We start from the raw sequence: 15,686 nt of genomic DNA, 5'->3' as shown, positions 1-15,686 counted from the left end.
CCTAATTCACCCAACTAGAGACACAGCGCTTTCGCCATCGGCACGTAGCAATTTCCAAGTCCAGATGTCCTAGCTTCGGGAAATGGTGGTGCAGGTAATAACAACCACCTCATGGTCGCTTTTGTCTAGTGGATGAGATGGTCTTACGTGAAAATGTAGGCGCTGTCGAGGATATAGGCGAAGGGTGTCACGGAGTGGAAATGTGGCGGTGGATTTTTCGCAAAATTCATCCAATACCACATCACCGGTCGGCTCACTCGAGCGATGTGCCTCTTGCAGCTCGGCGGCGAGTCTCAAGATCTCTGTGATTCTCCTGATCATAATCAATCTTCTATGAAGAGCGGCCATCAAGCATTACATTGAGCCAGATTATCTAATGATTGCATAGCTGGATAAGTCCCTTCTCTTGTATATTACGTCAGAACTGCAAACGCCGTCGCAAAGATCGTGATGCCAATCAATGTCTTATCTACACCCATTCTCCCGCCCGAGTTCGTGCCATTGCCCGATCCGTCTTCTGTAGCATTAGGAACCCGGCTTCCCTGCGTGAAGTCCGTTGCGCTCACACAGGCCAAGCTCGTCGCAGGTGCAGTATCGTTGAACTGAGTGCTCGTGTTGGTGTAACCCCACGTTAGGAGGACCGGCCAGACGGCCTTGACCTGCTCGTCGTAGTCCAAGTCGACTGCGGTCCGGTTGTTCGAGCTGACGGGTGGGTCCGACCCATATGTAAATGCAGTCCAGTCCTGCTGATAGAAGGGAGCCGGAAGACCTGTTGTAATATTTTAGATTCTCAAAAGAGATTGCAGAAAAGAAAAGCCTAGAACCTGGACGTGCAAAGGCGACGTAGTCAGAGCAAAGAACTTACCAAATGCGGGTCCCGAATAGCCACGGTAGACGGTCGTATTCCCACAGGACACCGGAGGCTCGTCGATAAACGCACACGTTCCGTTCTCCTTGAAGTTCGCGGCCGCGAGATCTCGCACCTGGGAGATGCATTCCTCGCTCAGGTAGCTCCCACATGTCCCCCGGTCGTCAGCGGCCAGCCGAGTATAGTTGACCGTCGCGTTCGGCACGATCCGCATCAAGTTGACACAGACCTGGAACCCATCTGTGCCGTTGTTCGATCCGGAGCCTGGCAAGCTGGGTGGCTGCTGAATCGAGAGCGCAGTGCCGGTGAGCTCGCGGTTGTCTTCACCGGGCTTGACGACACCGGACGTGACGTTAAGAATTAGAGACCAGTCACTGGCGTCGTTGCCGGGGTAAGCGGCCGAGACGTTACGGCCTACGAAAGATACTGCGCCAGTCGCGTTCGGTCGTTGCAATGCCGTGTCAAAGTCTGAGTCGTCGATATAGTTGACTGTCCCACTGCGATATGCACCACCGCGGTTCTCCTCCAGCGCTTGCGGTACACTTTGAGCCGATGCTGTGGACAGGAAGCTTCCAGCAGCTAGCATTAAGGCGCTCGAGCAATGCATGGTAATTTTTCTTTGCCCTGTATAGTTGTGTCGGTAATTCGACGATGGATCAGTTTAGAAATATGGGGAAGTTTCCTATCCCTGATCTCGAGAATCATTTCTGCAACATCCCTTCTTTATAAGAGATAATTTCCATTGTAAACTGCCAAACTTCCAATGACGAAGGATTTCTATCTGGGACAACGTTCCATCGCCGGGTGCTTCAGCTGCCATCGCCGATCAGGCATCCTGATGAACCCAAGCATACGAACTTGGCAGCAGAAAAGGGGAGTGTGCTCGCGCCATGTCCTGACCGGGCTCTTGGCGTCTCAACACAATCCAGAGTATCGTGCCAAGTGAAGTAAGGTCGAGCCTTGGATTGGTCAAGCCTTGCGGCACAGCTGAGCGAAGGATTTGTCTCTGCTGATCAAATAGTGACTTAAAAGGCATCTGACGTCAGGCTTGGCGATGCTGGAGCCCGGTGAACCGTAGAAAGTTGCACTTAGCTCGACAACCAATTGGGCGTTTGGTGTGGAGCTGGTCCGACGCGCATAGTTAAGCATGAACCAGAGTATGTATATGATATCTGTTGAGTGAAACAGACAAGCTAGCGAAATTGTCACGTCACTAACACCAGAACCTAGTACGAATGATAAAATCTGCAATCAAGTCTGGTCGTGAAGTCCTTTATATTAACGATGTCCATTCTGGGCAGCTCTCCTTCCCGAAGCCTATAATCTGGTGACTTACGTCTCAAGCTGTATCGATAGTTGCGCCCTTCGAAGTCCCAGTTGCCGTAGAGATCTGTGGTTGTAAAGAGTCTACCTAATGTAGTGTCTACACGTGATGCCTCTTTGAGGCGGCGCATGCACAGTAGCCTCGGCAGCATGAGAACCCAGCTAAAGATGCTTCTTGCATAACACCTGAGTTGGTGTAAGACATGCTGAGATGCTAATATAGCTATTATTCTGATATCTGGCGGATGAGGTAGAGAAACCCGCACTTAGAAAGGCATCGAGGGATATCGCAAGAAACCTCAAGAACTGGCAATGTTGATGAGCTCTATATTCGGAAGCTTCATCGATTGCTCTTCTCGGGGTTTAAGTTTGTGAGCGTTTGCTATACTGGGATGGCATCTGCCCATTCATTCAGATAGACTCGGAGGCGCGGTAGGTACTATCCTGCCGCGGGGGCTGTTGGCGTCGTTGTATCTTGGACGGCCGTAGTATCGGTGCTGGTAGCGGTGTTGGCATTAGCACCTCCGCCTCGTCGGCCACGACCACGATTTCCTCTCTTAGGTCGATCGGTGGCAGCAGAAGCTGCAGCAAGAACTTGAGTTTCTGCAGCTGGCTTTTCTGCTGGAGCCGGTTGAGCCGGGGCCGAACTGGCCGGCTTTTTGTCTTTCCTCTCGAGTACCTGCACAGTGCCCTGGGCGATGGACACGGGACTGGCAGCAATAGCCTTGCGGAGAGCTTCAGCATCGCCAAAGTCGACATATGCAAACCCTTTCCTCTTGTCAATTTCCACAAATGTGACGGGGCCGAATGTCTCCATTGTTTGCTTAAGTAAAGGCTCTGTGACCCCCTGAGAAGGATTTGCGTGCTTCACAAATGCACGGATAGCGCCAGGGGCAGGTTGTGAACCACCCTTCTTCTGTTGAGTTGATGTATTGGACTTTGTGCCACCAGCTTTGCCTGCGGTCGCCTTTGGGCCTGTAGGTGGTGCTTGGTTAGCTGGTGGCGTGGGAGCTGCCTGTGCATTTGAAGCTGTGGACGGCACCCGGGAAGAAGCTGCTGCAGAAGATTCTTCCTTCTTAGTATTATCCTTCTTGAGCAGAATAATTGGTCCAGTCGTAGGCTTAGCGGGGGCGTCAGTTGCCTTGCCCTTGGTCGTCTCGCTTACGACTGCAGCAGCAGCTGCTGCCTTCGCTTTCCCACGTGATCTCCGTGAGCCTTCGGCACCCTGAGCTTTAGGTCCTGTAGGGACTGTCTTGGATGTTTCTGCCTCCTTGGCAGTATCAGCTGTATCCTTGTCATTGGTGGTGCTAGGTGAAGGCTCTGTGGGAGCGGCAGCTTCTGCCTTTGCCGCATTTTGTCGAGCGCGTCTGTGAGCACTCCCTGGAGAGAGCCCCAGGTCACGCTGAAGAATTTTGGCAGCTTGTGCAATATTAGCACGTCTGCTCTTGGGGGCGGCCTCCTCGGAAGCTTTAGTTGCGGAAATCTGGCCAGCGGCTTGCTTGGCTGCTTCAGCGGCAGCTTCTTGAGCAGCCGCTTTTTTGGTAAGGAGCTTGGGAGCGGGCTCTTTGGCCTTGTCCTTGTCCTTGTCCTTGTCGGATTTATCGGCTTTGCTGTCCTTGCCCTTCCTCTTGGAGTCGTCACCACCTTTGGCCTTACCACCTTGCGAATCTTGACGGTTGTGCTTTGCGCTCTTAGCGGCAGCTGTTTCCTTTGCTTTGGCGGCTTTCTTCTCCTGTATGAACTTGACGAGATGGGAGACCTGTTTTTCTCGGCTTGACTCGTCATTGGCAGATGCAAGTTGCTCGGCAGTCTCGGTTTCCTTGGACTGGGCCTCCTTGGGCTGGGTCAGGCCGTGCAGGTATGCTTGAAACTCGGGGTCCTGATCGATTGTTCCCTGTCTCGGATCGACTCGATGCTTGGTCGGAGGGACGCGGGTAGCAACATCCTGGGCATGTGCCTGGAAGGTCAACATCGTGTATGTGTTCTTTGCGTCTTGCCATGTTGCCTTCAAGACGAAATCCTTGAAGACGGGAACGTCCTCGACCTTGGTGATGTGCAATGAGTAGAACGAGGGCCTAGGTTCCTTGAAAGCGCTGCAAGACATAGCAAGTCAGTATCTATTTGCCACCATGCACTTGCAAGTCTTGCGCAAGGTCGGGAGGACGAGAAGCATACCTCTTGGAGATCTTTCCCGGTTGAAAGTGAGCCCAATCGACCTTGCCGTTACCAGTCTTCCACTCCTCGCCGAGTACAGCTTGGACTTCCTCCTCAGTGATCAGTGGGGGCAGATGTCGAACTAGGAGCTTCTGCCCAGTCGGCTGAGCCTTTGTCTTCTTGCCTCCTTCGGCACTGGACTGTGCAGTGGGCGCGACTCCATTTTGGTTGCGAGCTGTGCTCGTTGCAGAGACCATTATCGCTTCTGGCACTGATGGGAAAGCGGGCGTTGGTGCGATGTCGGTTGCAGCATGCAAGCTAACCTAGGAATATCCGATCCAAGACGCGCTAAATGGTATACACCTTAACTTGGTTGACGAGGCGAAATGGCAGCGATGAGCAATCTGGCGATGAAGTCCAACTCTGGGGGTTGTGAGCTTGACGGGCTTGTGGCGGCGAAGGGTCAAGCTGTTCATCTGGTCTAAAGTCAAGGTTAGGGAAGGAAGTCGCATTCACGGACTTTTCGCCGAATGGTGCAGGAAGGAAGCTCGTCGTCGAGTTGACAACAGGTCGTCAATGAAAATGACAAGAGCGCACTCTCTACTGTCACTCACCAAGATGCGCACTCGGGATTCTACTGTGCACAAGGCGCCATGCAGTAATTCTTTCCCAGGGTGAGGAATGCGACCTCGACGCTGGTGGTTGCTTAGTGGGGTTCAAGTTGGCATCACCACCAACCTTACTACGGCACCAACCTTGCGGTTCGGTCCCAGCCAGCCCGATCTGAAGGCGAAGACTTGCTGATTAAACACTCTGATCTGATCTGATCTGCTATTTCTTATGACAGCAGTTTGTGCACTCAGTTGTACCGCTCTCCACGTAGCCAGAACTTTTCATGGAGGGTTGTGACAGAAGTGTCATGTAGAACAATACTTGTTAACTCTTTATCAGAGTTCTACTTGGATCTAACCTTGGTCTAGTAGAGAAAGACAAATGAAAGACAATATGAAAGGCAATATGGTACACAGGCGTGATTGTCAAATGAAAGCTATGACCTACAAACCCCTCTACATGTGATTGTTGCATGTGGGTGGTTGTTGTGCACAGATGCTCCAACCGGGGGGTTTCCAGCGGACACGGCCCACCTGGACACCACATCGTTTATTGCAACACCTCGTGGTCCCGGTACGCTAACGATCCCTCCCCATCCCCACCCCAACAAAACACGTCTGAGCGTCTCATCTAGCGCCACCGATACAGTGATAACGATAAGGAGAACACCAAATACGTCTAAGCGTCTTAGCTAGCGTCTCGGCTACAGCGATAACGATAGCGCTAGCGTTGAGACCACAAACATGGAGGGCCAGCAGCACCAGGGCCAGCCGACCGACCAGCAGACCAACCAGCGTAAGCACCACAGAAGACGCAGTAACGCCTTCTCCCTCCCCGTCTACGAGCCCGAGCCTGAGCTTGTAGTTCGACCTCCCGGACGCACCTGGATCTGGGACTGGCTCCACCACCAGCGGTTCGGTCACTACACCACCAGTGCTTGTCAACAGCACCAGCAGCAGCAGCAGCATCAGCAACAACAACAACAACAACAACAACAACCCCAGCTACAACAGCACCAACAGTGGCAGTGGCAGTGGCAGTGGCAGCTTAACTCGCAAGACACGCTTCAGGAATTGCAGACACAGCAGCAGCCGCAGCAGCCCCAAGAGCCCCAAGTTCCCTTGCGACGCCGCCATAGCTTCCACGATCTCGCATCCGCCGTGCCTTGGGACGAATCCCCCCCTCCGCCCCCGCCTCAGCACCCTGCTCAGTATACGCCTGGCCATCTGAGAGGCTTTGCTTATCACTCTCTATAACTCTTCCCCGCTACCACGGGGACCGTTCGAGATGACCAAATCATCTGTCCCCAAGCCTGGGCCCGCCAAGTTGGGCCCCAACTCTGGCCTGGATGAGTGGCTGCAAGAGGCCAAGCAGTGTCACTATCTGCCCGAACCCGTTATGAAACAGCTTTGCGAGATTGTCAAGGAAGTCTTGATGGAGGGTACGTAGTCTCACTGTGGCAGACCATGCGAGCAGCATCCTAACGCTTGTGAAACCCCAGAGAGCAACATCCAACCCGTCGTCACTCCTGTCACAATCTGCGGAGATATTCATGGCCAATTTTATGATTTACTTGAGCTTTTCCGCGTTGCCGGTGGCATGCCTGGCGAAACCGCCGTCGAGGCACCCAAGAGCGCCAAACCTGTCATTAGCGCCGACATGATCGAACCCCCCACTGAAATTACAAACCCAAGACTGCGCAGGAAGATCAAGACTCGTCGAAACAGCAAGGGCGAGAACGAAGAGACCGAGGTTGACGACGACGACGATACTCTTCCCGATGCTGCTGCTGCTGCTCAAAATTCGTCCCGACCTGCCAGTCAGGACCTGACACCGACCGTCAACAACCCAAACATGCGATTTGTTTTCCTCGGGGACTTCGTTGACAGAGGCTATTTCAGTTTGGAGACCTTCACTTTGCTTATGTGCTTGAAAGCCAAGTAAGTCTTGGGATCACTAAAACATAGAAACGGGTTGATGACTAATCCCATGCACAGATACCCTGACCGCATCATTCTTGTCCGTGGCAATCACGAGTCTCGCCAGATTACTCAAGTCTACGGCTTCTACGAGGAGTGTCAACAAAAGTATGGCAACGCCAGCGTTTGGAAGGCCTGCTGTCAGGTCTTTGACTTCCTAGTTTTGGCTGCCATTGTCGATGGCGAAGTTCTTTGTGTACACGGCGGTCTGTCCCCCGAAATCCGTACCATCGACCAGATCCGCGTTGTCGCTCGTGCTCAGGAAATTCCTCACGAGGGTGCTTTCTGTGATTTGGTTTGGAGTGATCCCGAAGATATTGACACTTGGGCTATCAGCCCTCGTGGCGCTGGATGGCTCTTTGGAGACAAGGTCGCCACCGAGTTCAACCATGTCAACGGTCTTAAGCTCATCGCTCGAGCTCATCAACTGGTGAACGAAGGTTACAAGTTCCATTTCCCCCAAAACTCGGTCGTTACGGTATGGTCCGCACCGAACTACTGCTACCGCTGTGGTAATGTAGCGTCGATCATGACGGTGGACAAGAACCTGGATCCCAAGTTCAGTATCTTTTCCGCTGTTCCTGACGACATGCGCCATGTTCCTGCTGGTAGGCGTGGGCCCTCCGACTATTTCCTATAGACCTTGTTTTTATGGTTCTTGTACATTGGCATTGATATGATACCAACATCGGCGTTCTGGGGCTGAGCTTTGCCGAAGGATGGAATGCAGACATGGGGCACGGTATAATGTTCTCATGAATCGGTTATATAAGCCGTGTGTATACTACAGGACATGATAATAGATTTATGAATCTATGAAAGGAACACGCTGCACGTTGAGCTTGCTGCCACTCTTACACTGTTTGTCAACCGACTAGTTCACATTTACGCTTAGACATTGGTCGACACCGCATTGGTCATATAACGTGGGAGCTTCCTCGTGGACCAGACACGTTTTGTCGTTGCAACGTGTGCTGTAAAGGAATCGTTGCTTGATGGTTATCCTTCTCTCATTCAGGGGCTATTTTGGATTTTGTACGGGTCCTCCGTAGTGCATATCATGAACGTGCCGTGTTGGTGATTGTAAAAGACACTGCGATCAACCGCGCATCGAGCTTTGGTCGCTCCGACATGTCTTCCCCATGCCCATATGACAGCGGACGAACCTACACCGCTTTGGAGGCATGCACAATTTAATCGGCGAGATGGTGGTCGATATAGGCTGGCTTCCTCTTTGCTGAACCGACTAGCTTGGAGTCGAGCTCCTTGATAGTACGCTTCTAAAAGCAAATAGCTCACAGGGATTCTACCTAAACTAACTAATATGTATAGGTAATGCTTGAAGTTTGTTATGGTATTTGGATGATATATATACGCACATCACGCGCGATTTTGAGGACGGTTCGTCGCGTCTTGCCACCTTCACGACAGCAGTCACCATAACAGCTTTTGCCGTTATTAGCCCCGGTTCTGACAGCATTATAGCATGATAATACACAAGAGCGTGACAGGCAACCTCAGATCTCACGTGGGTAAGCATGCTTGTTCAAGTACGGTCTTTAAACTGAATTTCTGATATTTATTACAATTATTATGGCTCTCTCCTTTCGTAAATCTTGGCTATGTATTACACCCCGGATGACCTGACCTGTATTTGTGTTTTAACTGTGATACCATGATCATTCTCGGAGCTGTTCCTGCTCATCGTATCTGCCTGGCTCCCGTTCCCTCGCATGTGGCGTTTCTTCCCCGTCAGCTCGATCTCATCGTCCTCGATCCGAAAGTGCGACTGCCCATGCATAAAACTTGCGGCCTGGCTTTGATTGCCCCGCCGTGATGTCCCATTACCGCTCATGTAGCCATTACTGCCTGTCCCCTTGCCGCTGTTGGTAGATTTGTCGCGTATGCTTCGGAACAGCGGCGCGTAGGTCGGGAGGCAGGCTGCGATGATGCCCACGGACGGTTCGAGGCTGGACCAGCCAAAAGCTGGGCCGAGAATCCAGGTGACGTCGGCTTCTATTGTTAGCCTCTTCAGGTAGTAGATGCGGACGATACTGGCAACGCAAACACTGAGTTTCAGTCACGGTTAGCTATGGGAGCTCCTGTAGCGGCGGGGCCAAACTACTCACAAGCTACCGAGCAACATAATGCCAGCGACAGAGACCTTCTTGCGTTTGTTCATGTGCAGTCGCACGATACGCGGGATGGGAACCACCAAAATGACGACGTCGTTCACCATGTTGATGATGCCGAATACCAGAAAGAACAATAACACGTCGATACATTTACCATCAGTAGCTCCTGCGTACTGTCTCCAGTAGAAGCTCATGGGACGGCAAGCGCACGCCATCGTAATCCACATGATTATCGGGTAGGAGCAGGTAAAGAAAGCGGCCGTCCAGAATGTTATAACGAAAGGCCGACTGTTTTCTGCGATCTTGGTGTCTCCCACGTAGAATAGTCGCCGATATAAAAGTAGGATGCTGATCTTTGTCGACGTTACGGCTGCTGCATATACCCAAGGCTCCGCGAACACTACCTGTAGACATCTCTTGTCAATATGTCAATACTTTCATGGGTAGCGAATACACCTACCTTCAGCAATGTCATTAAACGTGGTACGGTGGTTGACCATACGTGTTTGCCAGATCCATATTCTCCAGCTATTTGTTAATAAAGTCAGCATCGCCTCTGGAATTGTTCTACTACTCTTATCGCCTGGTGGTTGTACTCACCAATAACTGTCGTTGCTACGAGGGCACCGGTACTAAGCTGTTACATATCGGCCTGTCAGAATTATGTTCTTCCTTGCTTTTGTGGGATAGGAGTTATAGACAGTATTAGTGACAACGAACACTTCACTCACCAAACCAACAAGGACTGTATAGTCGTCGATACCGAGATTACTCGCCCTGCCCATCGTGCGAACATAGAAGCGCAGAGCAACAGCTGCTGCTGCGACTCCCAGAACTACACATGAAACCACATCATATCCCATAGCAATCGAGTCCTCCAGTGAGATTCCCGACGGGAGAGGACCGAATACGGCCTCAATAATAGGATCGACGTCAGCCATACTGGGCGAATGCAATTTTCGAAGTGTGTCGCGGTGCACTTCCTACGTGATCGTGTTGTCCAACATTGACGATTTTGCACTGAGAAGGTCTCATATGGCCTCCTCTATGATCGATTGATCAATAGTAAGTTGAGGAGCAGCACTTTTGCTGAGGCGCTGATCGTCGGTGCTAACGACTCGAGTTCCAATCTTGATGCCCTTTCTCCATCTCCCGTAGCCCGCAGAAAGCCGGACCACTGTCAGACCATGTAGCGCGAAGGAAGGGGAAATCCCCAGGCACGAAGACCAATGGCGGATCATCCATCAACCCACAACGCCGCCAACGGTTGACTAGTCAATTGCTAGACATTCGCTCACGGACAATTTCCTCGACGCCTGGGACAGTGGAGCATACCAGGCTCAGATTACGAGGCACGTAGCTAGGAGCCTGGGAGGGAAACCGGATGCTCATTTATGCGTAATACTCTCTTGTGTTTTACGTGACAACATAATATAATAAATGTTTTCTGTTCATTTGGAAGCAGAGATATGTTTGCCTTCTAAATGCGATGGTGAGCCTCTACGTCTATAACCTTCTGGCACGGTCATGCGTGATTTGATATAAGTTGAAGGAGAAGCCTTTTTGTGAAAATTGTGTGAGGTGCGTCAAATTTTCCCTCCCAGCTGCAAAGTACCATGCGCATAGTCTGATTCAGGCACCGCCCTGACAAACCCCCAATTCTACCGAGCTGCGCATTCTCATTGGCTGATGACAGTATTGTATGTAAATACTTACCACCTTGGTATTACGAGCCTCGCTTGGCATGCGAAGATACATACAAGGTACCTTTGCATGGGACTTCGACACTTACAATCGACTGGGATATAATCAGACCGGGTTTAAGAGGTCGCAAATAAATTGGCAGGGATTCTGAGTCTTAAGCGGAGTCCTCCGCTGGATCCGAGAGCTCGACCTGCCGAACACAGAAATCGTACAAGGAAAAGAAAGAAAAAGAAAGGGAGAAAAGTACGCCTATTTGATTTGGAGCCACTGAGCAGATGTCCGCAAACTATGAGACTATCGGTCGAGTCGCCCTATATGAAAGCAGGGGGTTCCCCTTTTTAAACATGATCGGCAGACCAGTGATGTTCATTGCTCACATACGCCAAGGTACATGACTCGACCTAGAAGTTGTCAGGCTGTGAGCATGCTGATCAGGCCTTCAAGCGGAGCTATACAGATGCCGTGAAATTCTTTCACAAATTTGGTCTTCATCGCTCCGTGGATCACGCCCACCTCGATTGAGCGAATTCAGGGTCTGCCTGGCGGCGGAACTCTACGGTAAGCCTGTCCGGCTTTGCGACCCGTTCCGCCAACGGTTTCTCACTTGGGGCTTTCACTACTGCTTCTTAGGGCCGGGAATAGGATCACCTTTTGGTCATGGCGCAGAATTGCAATATCATATTATGGTGTGAAGGATCGATTGCATGGGTGGTTTCCCACGATGTTGAGCTCTGAACCAATTGCACCTTCCCTGCCAAAGAAATCGCCTCACTGCGCTTTTCAAGGCCTGATACCATAGTAGACTCCCTATCCGGACATGGAGATTGTCATGTGGAGCGACGGTGCTCATAAGTGGGTAGATGTTTAATGGTGTTGCATGCGACATTAAACGTTACTAGTTCGATAACATTATCCAATTAATCTACACTGTATTATCGGTAGTTGAAAAGTGACATGCATTTAATCCTCGTCACGCCCATCCATGGTAGGTCGGTGCGTAATAGCAGATGTTCAGGTACCCTTTCACACTTATTAATTATTCACAATGGCTGTAACCGACAAGGCACCGACTCTTTTGGCGTCCGAGCACGTAGGTCCCAAGGGATGGATCCGAGATATGGCATGTCTCGAATTGGCTGAGGACTACGATGCTGAACACATATCGTCCATACTCAAGACCGCTTGGGCGAGCTTTAAGTCGCGGACGCCTCTTGTGGGCGTTGAAGCGGTGCCACTGGGTCTTGATGTGAAGCCGGCTGGTATGCTCAAGCTTCAGGCTTACAGTGATGGCGAGATAGAGGACTTCTTGGTCAAAGACCACCGCAGTGACGATACTATCCCATCCTTTGCGCAGCTACAGGCACAAGGTTTCCCCAATGCTGCGATGGATAACGAGAAGCTCTGCTTGCGCGGGCGCGGCGGGGAGTGGCCCAACTTTGCCGTCGACAGACTTGCGACCAATTTGATGCAGGCCAACCTGATCAAGGGCGGGTTACTACTTAACCATCTTTGCTTCCACGCTTTTGGCGATGCTACCTCTATGTGGAAGCTACTCGAGCTCTTCGCGGAAGATGTGCGAAAAGCACAGGGCCTGTCAATCGAGCGACCAGCCGAAATACCTACTGCTGACAGAGCCAAACTGTCGCAGAGCACTGGCAAGAACGTTTGTTCCAACTTTGCCGACCAACACAAGGAGTTCATTCATATCCCCTTCACACCAGAGGGACTACCCGAGGGTCTGATAAATGCCCGGCACCATGCTCATGTGTTCCGCTTTACGCCCGAATCGATCCAGGCACTCAAGGCCGAGTGCGCGCCGAGTAATGTGCGTGTTCTGAAGGACCAGATCCCCCAAGACCAGCTGCCCGCGTTCATTTCTACCAACGATGCCCTGACGGCACTGCTCTGGAAGTCTGTCCAACGTGCCGAAAACCCGGACTACGTTGACCCAGACAGCAACTTGGCACCTTCCGTCGTCATGGTCGCACTGGATACACGTCGTCGAGCTCATGTGCCCATACACCCTCATACGCTGGGCAATATCATCGGTTACTCGCCTGCGGTCTTGCCACTCTCGCAGGTTGTTTCTAAGGAACAGGCATCACTGGCTGATCTGGCATGTCTGATCCGCATGGGCGTTGCCAAGTGTGGTAGCACGTACTTCGACGAGGTAGCGCACTACATCGAAAATATGGACGACGTAAACCGTCTTGCTGGCACGGCCTTCCTCGACATGCCCGGCAAGAACGTATTGCAAAGCAACTGGAACGAGTATGACTACTATGGAATTGAATGGGGCTCGGCTTTTGGGGATCACATTAAGGCTCTACGTTTCCCGGCTGGAGGTGTTTGCGCTGGTTTCCAAATCATCATGCCCAATCCCCCAAACACGCCTCGTGGGACGACTGAAGTGCTCGTGGATGTATCAGATGAAGCCTGGCCACGGCTATTGCGCGACGAGACTTGGAACCGCTTTGCTCATAATCCCACCACCGTCGCATATGAGTAAGACCAAGATACAAACAGCCACCTTTGCTCCAATGATATATAGATACTATTCGTGAGATTTGGCCTTGTTGAGTATGCCAGATGAGTATGCACATAGCCTGACTTAGAGTAACTGGATAGCTTTAGAACTAGCGATAGATTGATACCTCGATTGGTCAACGTTTTCCTCAATTTGATGTGGCCGAAGCTTTTGTCGGACTCTGCGTGGATGTAGTGTCAGCTCATGCACAAAAAAGGGTGTAAGTGGAGGCGTAATACGCCCCATAATGATTTGCAAACGGATACGAACTTGTCCACCACGTGGATACCGCGTGATAATGGTGCATCCACGTGTCAATGGATACTAGGTTATTGCACAATATTACACTTAGATCAGCCCATTCTAGCCCATGCTTCCTAGCAGTCATCTTATCGCGAATTCTAGGCCCTTTTGTGCGATTAATGCTTGCTACAATTGACGAGGGTCTCCAACATGCAGGTCTCCAACATGCAGGTCTGCATACTACATTCCCGTCCTACTGAATCAGGGCTTTCACAGATCGTTCCCTAGCAATTTTCGACCAGACTTGTCAAATTCAAGGAAGCAATGGCGGCGGAATCTAAGCAACCTTTCAAGGTCATTATTGCAGGGGGTTCGGTGGCCGGCCTCACACTCGCCAATGCGCTTGAGCGGGCTAACATCGACTTCGAGCTTCTCGAAAAGCGCGATGTTGCACCACAACTCGGCCAGTCGATCCTCGTACTTCCTTGCACCAACCTGATCCATGAACAGCTTGGTATCGACAAGCAGACCCGCGAGGTTGGCATTCCCATAGGAGTACGGGAACACTGGGATGATCGGGGCAATTTGTTCTGTTCCTCGGACGAGCTGATCCAGCTAGAGCGTGTGTAAGTATTAAAATCACGGCCACGTTAATGGAGTATGCTTGCAGGAATTTAGCTCATAATTCCAAGTCAGAAGCGGCCTGTGTATTTCTTAGACCGCAAAATCTACCTACAGAACCTGTACGATGGCCTGAGCAAAGTATCCAAGTCAAAGATACGTGCTCATGAGGGCGTTGAGTCCATTACCGAGCACGATCATGGCATGACGGTCAGGACCGACAAGGGCAATATTGTCGAGGGTAGCATCCTGGTTGGTGCGGATGGTGTCCACAGCTGGGTGCGCCAACAGATGGCTCAGACAGTTAGAGACACCAATCCGAAACAAGCAGAGGTCCTGGCCAAGGGTTTCAAGACCAGATATCGTATTCTCACATGCACGTCGAATAATTACTTTGCCAGTGATCCGACACGGCCTTTCCTTAGGGATGGTGTTATCAACAACACATATTATCCCGAACATGGCGTTGGTGGTCTCAGTGTTGCCGGCGTCAAGGGAAGGATTTTCTGGGCAATTTATATTGCTAATGAGAACGAGGCGATTTACCCCAGCCCCAAGTATGGACAGGTACGTCGGAAGTCACAAATGGCAAATGGAATTTGTCCCGGCAGGGCACTAACCTGGATTCTCAATATAGGCAGATATCGACGAAGCTATTAAGAAATGGGGACATCTCCAAGTTACGCCTGATTATACCTTCAATGATCTCTGGCAAAGCCTGTTAGGCGCCAGCATGATCTCCATGGAAGAGGGCGTGCTCCCTACGAAATGGAACTCAGGCCGCCGGACTGTCCTGGTAGGAGACGCTGTTCACAAGGCAACAGCAAATCTCGGCATGGGCGGAAACCTGTGCGTAGATGATGTATGCCGCCTCGTCAACGGTTTATATGAGGTGCTCGAACATACAGAGCACCCCTCCACAGCGGAACTCGTCAAAGTCTTCGATAACTACGAACGCTCACAGCGACCCCGTGCCAAATTTGTGTGCAATGCCTCAGGTGTCTTTGCGGGCTTTGAGACGATGAGTAAGTGGTACTCGCGCCTTGTCAAGCTCATATTCCCATGGATTCCCTCTGCAATCAAGATGCGCATCTTTTCCACCTTCGATAGCGGCGCACCCGTCCTGGACTTTTTGCCCATGCCTAGCACAAGGTGAGCGCAACATTCAGCAAAGAACTAGCAAGGACCTGTTCGATGTCATAGCCCGGGAGTTGAGGGGTGAAGCTATGAGGGTACTCAGCGTAGTGTCTTTCTTATATCATGTGATCTGTAGATCAACTCCATCTAGGACGAGATATTTTGGACTATTGACGTATAATTTCTGTCGACAACTCGTCACTATTCCGTATCACAAATGTTCGTTGATAGCATCTACCAGATGAAGCAAACCCTAGAGCAGTCACTGGGAACTAAAAATTGGAATATCCAATGGTTGGAGCAACTTGTGCTCAATGTGTTCCAAAACGCCGTATCTTAGCCATCCAACATACAGTAAAGGCAGGTTAGGGATAGAAATAATC

At 51.1% G+C, this 15,686-nt stretch overlaps 6 protein-coding genes across 6 annotated transcripts; 3 read left to right on the top strand and 3 right to left on the bottom strand.

The window, feature by feature from the left end:
* Positions 1-375: 375 nt before the first annotated feature.
* BKA67DRAFT_373418 (uncharacterized protein) lies at positions 376-1,584 on the bottom strand. Its single transcript, XM_046096504.1, has 2 exons — positions 866-1,584; positions 376-769 (listed from the first exon to the last, which is right to left on the bottom strand). The coding sequence occupies exons 1-2, from the start codon at positions 1,473-1,475 to the stop codon at positions 414-416; spliced, it is 966 nt and encodes a 321-aa protein (XP_045955326.1). The 5' UTR covers positions 1,476-1,584; the 3' UTR covers positions 376-413.
* Positions 1,585-2,630: 1,046 nt separating this feature from the next.
* BKA67DRAFT_538828 (Smg-4/UPF3 family-domain-containing protein) lies at positions 2,631-4,602 on the bottom strand (the record flags this gene model as incomplete). Its single annotated transcript, XM_046100533.1, has 2 exons — positions 2,631-4,284; positions 4,367-4,602. The coding sequence occupies 2 exons, from the start codon at positions 4,600-4,602 to the stop codon at positions 2,631-2,633; spliced, it is 1,890 nt and encodes a 629-aa protein (XP_045955325.1).
* A 1,642-nt stretch (positions 4,603-6,244) lies between these two features.
* Positions 6,245-7,576, top strand: BKA67DRAFT_661767 (calcineurin-like phosphoesterase; the record flags this gene model as incomplete). The annotated part of the gene is made up of 3 exons (XM_046107877.1): positions 6,245-6,398; positions 6,459-6,897; positions 6,955-7,576. The coding sequence occupies 3 exons, from the start codon at positions 6,245-6,247 to the stop codon at positions 7,574-7,576; spliced, it is 1,215 nt and encodes a 404-aa protein (XP_045955324.1).
* An 803-nt stretch (positions 7,577-8,379) lies between these two features.
* On the bottom strand, positions 8,380-10,290 carry BKA67DRAFT_373382 (uncharacterized protein). Its single transcript, XM_046096503.1, has 5 exons — positions 9,803-10,290; positions 9,672-9,708; positions 9,532-9,599; positions 9,066-9,475; positions 8,380-9,005 (listed from the first exon to the last, which is right to left on the bottom strand). The coding sequence occupies exons 1-5, from the start codon at positions 10,010-10,012 to the stop codon at positions 8,564-8,566; spliced, it is 1,167 nt and encodes a 388-aa protein (XP_045955323.1). The 5' UTR covers positions 10,013-10,290; the 3' UTR covers positions 8,380-8,563.
* A 1,407-nt stretch (positions 10,291-11,697) lies between these two features.
* On the top strand, positions 11,698-13,368 carry BKA67DRAFT_638253 (uncharacterized protein; the record flags this gene model as incomplete). The annotated part of the gene is made up of 3 exons (XM_046105709.1): positions 11,698-12,756; positions 12,874-13,197; positions 13,327-13,368. The coding sequence occupies exons 1-3, from the start codon at positions 11,821-11,823 to the stop codon at positions 13,366-13,368; spliced, it is 1,302 nt and encodes a 433-aa protein (XP_045955322.1). The 5' UTR covers positions 11,698-11,820.
* A 501-nt stretch (positions 13,369-13,869) lies between these two features.
* Positions 13,870-15,322, top strand: BKA67DRAFT_522854 (uncharacterized protein; the record flags this gene model as incomplete). Its single annotated transcript, XM_046098418.1, has 3 exons — positions 13,870-14,171; positions 14,238-14,733; positions 14,804-15,322. 3 exons carry the CDS (start codon positions 13,870-13,872, stop codon positions 15,320-15,322), a joined length of 1,317 nt encoding a protein of 438 aa, XP_045955321.1.
* Between the last annotated feature and the right edge of the window lie 364 nt (positions 15,323-15,686).

The sequence above is a fragment of the Truncatella angustata genome (genome assembly GCF_020726525.1).
Source record: "Truncatella angustata strain MPI-SDFR-AT-0073 chromosome Unknown BKA67scaffold_7, whole genome shotgun sequence".
In the NCBI taxonomy this organism is placed as follows: Eukaryota; Fungi; Ascomycota; class Sordariomycetes; order Amphisphaeriales; family Sporocadaceae; genus Truncatella; species Truncatella angustata.
Note: the sequence above shows the minus strand (reverse complement) of the source record. Positions and strands in the feature narration are given on the sequence as shown.